The 7,657-nt window shown below is 47.0% G+C and overlaps 4 protein-coding genes across 6 annotated transcripts; 1 reads left to right on the top strand and 3 right to left on the bottom strand.

The window, feature by feature from the left end:
* Positions 1 to 276: 276 nt before the first annotated feature.
* FOXG_15224 (uncharacterized protein) lies at positions 277 to 1,834 on the bottom strand. 2 transcript variants are annotated; one of them, XM_018395292.1, is made up of 4 exons: positions 1,573 to 1,834; positions 1,057 to 1,519; positions 818 to 1,012; positions 277 to 769 (listed from the first exon to the last, which is right to left on the bottom strand). In XM_018395292.1, the coding sequence occupies exons 1-4, from the start codon at positions 1,653 to 1,655 to the stop codon at positions 455 to 457; spliced, it is 1,056 nt and encodes a 351-aa protein (XP_018255121.1). In that variant the 5' UTR covers positions 1,656 to 1,834; the 3' UTR covers positions 277 to 454. The 2 variants fall into 2 exon arrangements, with proteins under 2 accessions (XP_018255121.1, XP_018255120.1); XM_018395291.1 differs by having other exon boundaries at positions 327 to 769; positions 1,057 to 1,821.
* A 237-nt stretch (positions 1,835 to 2,071) lies between these two features.
* Positions 2,072 to 3,885, top strand: FOXG_15225 (uncharacterized protein). Its single transcript, XM_018395293.1, has 2 exons — positions 2,072 to 3,008; positions 3,058 to 3,885. The coding sequence occupies exons 1-2, from the start codon at positions 2,858 to 2,860 to the stop codon at positions 3,741 to 3,743; spliced, it is 837 nt and encodes a 278-aa protein (XP_018255122.1). The 5' UTR covers positions 2,072 to 2,857; the 3' UTR covers positions 3,744 to 3,885.
* A 19-nt stretch (positions 3,886 to 3,904) lies between these two features.
* On the bottom strand, positions 3,905 to 5,743 carry FOXG_15226 (uncharacterized protein; the record flags this gene model as incomplete). Its single annotated transcript, XM_018395294.1, has 1 exon — positions 3,905 to 5,743. One exon carries the CDS (start codon positions 5,741 to 5,743, stop codon positions 3,905 to 3,907), a length of 1,839 nt encoding a protein of 612 aa, XP_018255123.1.
* Positions 5,744 to 6,398: 655 nt separating this feature from the next.
* Positions 6,399 to 7,572, bottom strand: FOXG_15227 (uncharacterized protein). Of its 2 annotated transcripts, XM_018395296.1 has the most exons (4): positions 7,297 to 7,572; positions 7,233 to 7,241; positions 6,721 to 7,173; positions 6,399 to 6,656 (listed from the first exon to the last, which is right to left on the bottom strand). In XM_018395296.1, the coding sequence occupies exons 3-4, from the start codon at positions 7,168 to 7,170 to the stop codon at positions 6,528 to 6,530; spliced, it is 579 nt and encodes a 192-aa protein (XP_018255125.1). In that variant the 5' UTR covers positions 7,171 to 7,173; positions 7,233 to 7,241; positions 7,297 to 7,572; the 3' UTR covers positions 6,399 to 6,527. The 2 variants fall into 2 exon arrangements, with proteins under 2 accessions (XP_018255125.1, XP_018255124.1); XM_018395295.1 differs by having other exon boundaries at positions 6,721 to 7,241.
* Between the last annotated feature and the right edge of the window lie 85 nt (positions 7,573 to 7,657).

The raw sequence follows: 7,657 nt of genomic DNA on the forward strand, positions 1-7,657 counted from the left end.
CATCGAGATTGAAGTGAGCTGGTGTCTTTTGAGTCAAGGCAGTGAGCCGAAGGCCGAAGTGCTTTAGATGCATGGAACAAGAGTGGAAAGACCAAGAGCAAATTTTCTATTTACATTGAACAATCCTGAGGCATACTGCATTCAATCTTCCTTCGATAAATGGCCAAATGGTGGCTGGGATTAAATTAAGCTTGTAATTAACCTTGCGCAATATTGGTGCGGGCAGCAAGCTAAGAGTAAACACCGCACCAGGATTATCTTTGCGGCTAGCGGGAACGTTACCCGCTACCTCGGCTCTACTCGCGGATATGGACCATGGTCATGAAAGGTCTAGTACTACTGCTTTATCTTTCCTTCACGAATTGAGGGTAATTTTCAGATAAGCAGTGGAGACTTTGAAAGGAGTTTAACTACTATGAAATGTGTAGCCCAGACAACAATGTACAATAGAGATCTAATCAATGTCAAACCGCTTGGACATCCGTTCAGAGTCCATAGTCCGGATGCTGAGGTGCCGCGGGTTGAGCTCTAATGCGCTCGTTGAAGTAGGTATGTTATTTGTGCCTTGGCCTTGCAGTAGCGGCTTGAGTCCCTTACCGAAATTGAAAACGCACAGGACAGCAAATACAATAGATATCATGGTAAAGACAAGCGCAAATGTGGCAAAAAGCAACATCTCTTCCTTCATCAATGTGCTTGCCAGCAGCCCATCGCCAGTCAGCACTATGAGTCGCGTGACCAGGTATACTATCGCTGCTATATGAAACATCTTGACAGGTGTTAGTTCCAGCTATATCATTTTCCGAGGGGTACATACTATCACCACCACCATGCCTGGCATGTATTCCTTTTTTATGCATGTAGCAGCAAGGATCGCGTGAATGGTTGAGACGGGAATTATTGTCATAGTTAGTCCAAACTCTGGCTCCCGATAGTGAACGTCCACGAGGCCATAAGTAATTAAGAATAGGTTGATTAGTAAGAAGGACACTTTGAGAAAGACAAGATATGCCTATCAGGTTAGTCTTTGTACTGCTAGCCCACTTGATCACATACCAGGTACTTGACATGTCTTGCTGTCATCCGCAAATCCGGGCTGATGTGCTCGTACAAAGACCAGGAGAACTCCATGTGAAGGTAATAAGCCAATGCACACATACAAAGACTGCATGCGGACGATACAGCAACACAAGAAATTAACATTGGGCGAGCAATCTCCCAGTAAGGCATACTATTGTCTGCAAAAGGCTTTTTGTACATATCGTACCCCCGACTAACTCTCTCCGTGGCATCGTTCACTTGGAAATACTCCATACCAGTGGCAATTGAGAAGCAGATGTTGAGGATACCTTGTGTCCATAGTTGAACCTTGTTCTTAATGCGACATGAATCCACGGACAGAACAGCTTGGAATCCAAAACTGATAATTGATACAGCGGAGGCCACGGGAGTGACATATGAGACAGGGACCTGATATACAACGGGATTCACCCAATCGAGATACTCCAGAAGAATGACCCTTGTGTCGTGAGTTGGTTTGGCCAGAAAAAAAAAAAAGATTCGTAGGCTTACGTTTGCAGAGAAATGATGATGATAGCCTGAGCAGCTGTTATGCCAACAAAGGCCCATTCCAGACGTGTCTCAGGCTTCAGCATTTTCGAAGATTTCAGGTTAAAAGGTATAGCTCGGGACAAGGAGATAGAAAGGAGGTTAAACAGAAAACAGAAGAAAAACGCGACCCAAGTCCCGGCTGTCACACGTGCATTCCACTATTTTCTCGTAAACGGGAAATGCTATTTGGCTGGTCGCAAGCGACTAACATGGCGAACGGACTCTGAAATGGTCCATGCAGTGGGGTCTTTCGGGTTTAAAGGCACATCGTTTATTTTCTTCGGCACTTCTGGATTTTTGGTGGAGTGATAATGATGTAGCTCTGACTCAAGTGAACTTGTGGCTTGAATTCGTCTGATGATACTATAAATAGATAATATCACGTAGAAAGAGGCTGAGAACAAAAACGGACAATTTAAGAAGAGGCTGCAGCTTGAAATCATCTGGCATACGACGGATTAACAAAGCTGACTTTTAAACAGTGACTATAACAGTATAATAGGTACAACTTGTGTAGAATGGCAATTGGCGGCTGTGATATTCTCTCCCTTTTTATTTTTTCCTGGCTGGAAACGTCTGGCCAAAGGAATGAGATGCATATTGGAAGGGTTGCTGCGCCGCGATATTCGGGACGCATCAAAGACGAATGACCTTTTTCCATTGGAAATGCGCAATCTGGAGGAAGAACCGTATTATTTATATCTGCTGGGGAATGCCTATAAATAAGAAATTCCCGCTGGCTCACTGTTAATAGCGATACGCGAAACCCGTCCCACTTATCCTGCCCAGATATCCCTGCTGGTACTGGCTATACGTGTATAGCAAATGGGCCTTCCGCAGTATCCGTACCTGAATTAACCGATACTGGCATGCACTGCAAAGTCGAATGGCTAGTGAAGGGACTTTGAAATAAGCTTAAGACATTTGCAGTCCAGTCCCCCTCTTAGAGAAACTCGCCGTGTCAGGTACGCGCCCCTAAGAATTCAGGGGCCAACTCCGCGTATTGCAATACACGACTCCTCAATGCATTCTATAAGTAGTTCAGGAATAAAGACAAATAATTCTTGGTCTTTTCTCATTATCTGTTCTTAACCTTGTTTTTTCTTTAGTCTGTCAATTCTTTCATTGCATTTCCTTCTCTTTCTCATCCATTTACCTGTCATTACGGAATAGAACGCACTCATTTGCATTAGACTTCAAACTCCACAATCGTTTTTCACCATTATCACTCTCTCAAAACAGCATCATGGCAGGTTTCACTTTCTACAATTATGAGCCCTCCTTACCAGCGGCCGCCATATTTGTCATCATCTTCACCACCGCCGCTCTTATTCACATGTGGCAAATGTTCCGGCATCGAACATGGTACTTTATCCCATTTCTCATCGGCTGTCTCTGTAAGTATCCTTGTCTTCACATCTATGAAAGAATGCTGATTCTCCACAGTTGAGGCGTTTGGCTACGTGGGCCGTGCGCTCTCCGCAAACGAAGCTCCAGACTACACCAAGAACCCGTATATCATGCAGTCGATATTGCTTCTCCTCGGTCCTGCCCTCCTCGCCGCGTCTATTTATATGATCCTGGGCCGGTTGATAGTTCTTCTAGATGCCGGTCACTTATCGCTGATTCGAACGAAGTGGTTGACCAAGGTTTTCGTTATCGGCGACGTGCTATCCTTCCTGGCACAGAGCGGCGGTGGCGGTATGCTCGCTTCAGCAAAGAACAAAGATAGCGTTAAAATGGGTGAGAACATGATTGTTGGCGGATTGCTCATTCAGATCCTCTTCTTTGGCTTCTTCATGGTTGTCACTGTCGTTTTTCACATGCGAATTCGCTCTCGCCCAACATCTCGATCTCTTGTCTTGAACACTCCTTGGGAGAAGCTGATCTTCATCCTCTATGCTTCGAGCGTTTTTATCCTCGTTCGTTCTATTTTCCGTGTCGCGGAATATGTTCTTGGCAAAGACGGGGCGCTACAGGCACATGAGTATTGGATATACATCTTTGATGCGACGCTCATGTCCTTTGTTGCTATCCTCTTTAATCTCTTCCACCCTAGCCAAGTTATCAACGTTTTGGGGGACGAAAAGCCTAGGTATACGGTGGATGAGTATCCCTTGCATAGCGTATAGTTTCCTCAAGACTTACGGGGAGCTTCAGTAGGGATGTGATAGGGCGTTCCTGTTATTGGAGGACGGGAAGTATAATCAGATGCATGTATAATAGATAAATTGCCTCGAGTGTTTTTCAATAGATTACGATATGCCACGGAATGCTTCTTTAACCCCTTGTCTCAGGTTCTGTTCGCAGGCTGTGTGTAGAGATGGCCATCAATGGTAGTGTTCATGGTCCCATTTGCTTGGAAGATGTTCGTCAAAACATCAATGGTGAGGTGAAAGCCATCTGAGCTTGTCCGTTTGGTACTCTTTGACCTTCCAGCTTGAGTCAAATCAGAATACCAGTCGACATGGCTGAGCGTCAGAGATGGAAACGTGGCGCGAACTGTTTCGCTCCCTGACATGAACGTCGATCCATCGTCTGAGAACTCGTGATAGACTACACTGATCTCACTGATAGATTCATCATCTCCCCCAATGATCTCAACATCCGCATATCCACAACTGAGCCCCATCAGTGTATAATTCCCAGGTGTCGGCTCCGGACGCTGTGGATCAATACCCCCTGGGGAGTACTTAACGCCCCATGGGACCTCGTCTGAAATGAGATCAACTGCCGGAATATTGAGGGGCTCCCGAGTTGTCAGAGTTGCCAAGACTACACGTACTCGTCTACCTCCTGGTTCTTTAGACGGATAGCATGGAAGCGAGTTCATCCCTCCGCACGCAGGAGGAAGTGTTTGAGCCTCCCCGTAAACAATCTGAGTGCCGTCTGGAGACCATCTAGGATCAGCCATTGCATTCCATTCAGGGTCATTATAGTCTCCACTACCAGGGACTCCCTCTCCTTGTCCATTGACCTTCTGGCCAAAGTAATCCGCTCGATCACCATAGCGATCCAGAAGGTAAGGTCTAAAGAATCTTCTCTGTCCGTTGTTCCTGGTGGAAGACGTAACCGATGTGCTGATGAGGTCAGTAATCGGCGGAATATGCCTCATGCCAGATAGCCACATTTGACGGTCTGTTCCCCGTGTATCTAGAATTGTCATCCATTGATCGTCAGGTGAGATAGCGATAGGATCACAATATTCTGGGTGGCTAGTAAGTCGCCGGACCTTGCCAGTTTGCAGGTGAACAGCGAAGACATCAATGTTGGAGGACTCGGCCGGATAACCGATGTAGGTAACTTCAGTTCCTCTACCACTGAATCCACGAAGCTCGCCCACGGTTATGGCGTTCCGGTTGATGGTAATATCTTTCCCATGTGTCGCAATAGGTTGATCTGCTTCTGGATTGAACAGGCGAGTAACTTTGACGACATCATAACGTGGGACAAGTGGTATGCCGGCTGTTGGCTTCGCGTTGAACTTCAATCTTCCAAGGTACGCGTACTGACCGATCTTTCGACCGTTAGTTGTGAAAACATTGAATCCAAGATGGACGTCATCGGGGTGCAAACGCAGTTCCCGAATGGCGCCGCCCTCCCCGGTCCCATCGGGGCTAGTATTCCACCGTATGGGATAAACATGGGTGCGCTCAGGTGTACAAGCTGCGTCAACCAGTTTATGCTCCCCGCAATCGAGTATGTTAATGCCGAATAAAATTCTTTTTCCATCGCCGAATGCCTGCGGGTAGCTATATGTTGGGCTTACTCCTCTTATGTTTTGCTCGGCCAGTCCACACGTAAGACACTTCCATGGACTTCCACTGGGGAATACCTTGCCGTCGGTCTTGACGAGGATGATCTGGCTACCATTGTAAACGCTGGAAGGGTCCGGAGGTGATGGAGCGCCTGTAAAGGTGACGAGGACCAAAACATGCTTTCCATCAGGTAAGAAGCCACCTGCTTGGAAGTCCTCGTTTGACGCTAGAGTCATGCATCCAGTGCCATTTCGATTCACTTCTGGCGTGCAATCACCGGTATCGTTGCTGGGTGCAACTGGTGGAAGGGGAAGTGTTGAAAGGCTGATGGGTTCTGGATTTGGTGGCGCATGTTGCGCTTTGTCGGCCGACATAATAAACTGGGAGCTTGGAAGTGCCAGTGCCCTTGCTACACAGCTCAGTATGAGTAATTGGCGGTAATGCATTGTGAATATTGATATCTTGCGGCAATTACGCGGCCTTGTGCATATAATGAAAGGATTGGTAAGGCACCACGAAGGCTGGTACTTATAATCTTCTTACTGTCTTTCAAGACTCACAAACTACAGCCTACAGGTATCTCGGATGTTAGTACGAGACTTCCACTTTCCACTTTACCATCAGCCTTATGAATAATTAATAGCCTAACTGAGATCTTAATCCAAAAAGAGCTATAAATCATAAATTACATTATCCCGGAATGTAGAGAAATTGCCATGATATATAGATTTATGTGATACGTTACTGAAGAGTCTCTTTGTAGCATCTTGTACTGCACTAATACTGGAAACCCCTAAAGGCTGTATTGAATTCCAAACTCCACAGAAACGTCATTGGCTCGTGCGAAACACAATACGCGGAGGTCCCCGCTATACGCGTATTTCGTATTTGGCTATTGGCGTGCCATTTTCCTGCCCTTAACCTGGACCATTAATTTAGTGTAATTTGCATAAATGAGGGTCGGGCCAACACTGCGTAGTCGTCTGTCTTACCGGTCACACAGAAATACGGGCAATCACAATGATGCTGCTTCTGTAGATTGATAATCGAATTGCTCTCTCTGGAGTCCTAGCTCAGAGATATACATTGAACTTTAGAGGTACTACATAAATTAAAATTCTATAAGACTCTGAATAGACCTTGCGCACTATGATCCCGTCATACAGTGACGACTTTAACCTCGGGTCCCTCAATCTTCTTGACCTTGCGGCCCTCCCACCACGACATCAGACCAGCCAACAATCCTGTCCCGCAACCGAGGCCGATGAAAGTACCAGTAGCCCAGCTCTTTGACATAAAGTCAGTACGCGTACCTCAAATTATTAAGGGGAACTGGAAGACGTGAACTTACGGGACGATCAATACGATTATACCCCCACATGAAATAGCACAAAACGGCTTGCAGAAATGTATTCAGCACCATCATATAGATAGTGAATCCCAATTTCCAAAGCGGTGTCGGAGGCGCCTTCTCGCCAGTGAACGTGGTCGAACGAGGAAGTTCAGTAGTCGAGTTAGCCGGGCTCGGGTTCGATTCAGTCGCCCAGGCAGGAGGTCGAAACCAAGCCTTGTTCTGCTCGGCCAGCTTCTGCATGGCAGGGACGTCCTTCCAGTAGACAGAGCGGGTGTAACGGTACCAGTCGCGGAAGCGCCATGGGGCGAGACCAAAACCCGTGACGCAGAAGAGTGCGTTGAGGATCTGACTGTCTATCTCGATCCATTTCTTGCGCGCTGAGTTGTTGTCATTGGCGCTGGGATGGTTCATGGCTGGTGCGACATTCAGCAGGAGGAAGAAGAGCATTGCCTAGGATAATAAATTAGAGGTGTGCAGCAAAAAGGATATCGAGTTGTCAATCCACTTACGCCCCATGCCTGTAGAACATTGATTAGTTAGCTGAACCCAGGAAAGGAACGGACAATTACTTACCACAATGTTCAGACCGTAGAGCGTGATGAGGAAGCCAGATGGCGTGAGAAAGAATTTCCAAAAGGCCTTGAGGCCATTGATGATTGTTGGTCCCCATTTCTCCTTCTCGTCAGCTTTGTGTTTCTCATACAGACTTTGTCGTCGCTCCAGTCGCTGTCGATGCTTTTCGCGTGGATGAAAATGGTGGTGATGGCGTTCCCCAGGCGCTTCAGTGACAGTCTCCTCCCTCGTCGACCCCTGTTCCACGTCTACCTCCTCAGGAATAGCGATGGGTTCCTCGGTGAAAGGGTCCTTGTCAAACTTAGACCTCGTTGTCTGCGGTGAGTGTCGCTGTCCTGACCAAAGTGAGCTCGCCGTCTGG

This window comes from Fusarium oxysporum, chromosome 5, assembly GCF_000149955.1.
Source record: "Fusarium oxysporum f. sp. lycopersici 4287 chromosome 5, whole genome shotgun sequence".
NCBI lineage: Eukaryota > Fungi > Ascomycota > Sordariomycetes > Hypocreales > Nectriaceae > Fusarium > Fusarium oxysporum.

Excerpts from the sequence above, each read along its gene's own strand:
- FOXG_15225 (XM_018395293.1), top strand. The coding sequence starts at position 2,858 with ATGGCAGGTTTCACTTTCTACAATTATGAGCCCTCCTTACCAGCGGCC. Across the intron at positions 3,009-3,057 it reads ATTTCTCATCGGCTGTCTCT|TTGAGGCGTTTGGCTACGTG; the intron begins GTAAGTATCCTT and ends GATTCTCCACAG.
- FOXG_15224 (XM_018395291.1), bottom strand. The coding sequence starts at position 1,629 with ATGGGCCTTTGTTGGCATAACAGCTGCTCAGGCTATCATCATCATTTC. Across the intron at positions 1,013-1,056 it reads CAAGACATGTCAAGTACCTG|GCATATCTTGTCTTTCTCAA; the intron begins GTATGTGATCAA and ends CTAACCTGATAG. Across the intron at positions 770-817 it reads CAGGCATGGTGGTGGTGATA|ATGTTTCATATAGCAGCGAT; the intron begins GTATGTACCCCT and ends ACACCTGTCAAG.
- FOXG_15227 (XM_018395296.1), bottom strand. The coding sequence starts at position 7,170 with ATGCTCTTCTTCCTCCTGCTGAATGTCGCACCAGCCATGAACCATCCC. Across the intron at positions 6,657-6,720 it reads ATAATCGTATTGATCGTCCC|AGCTGGGCTACTGGTACTTT; the intron begins GTAAGTTCACGT and ends TTTATGTCAAAG.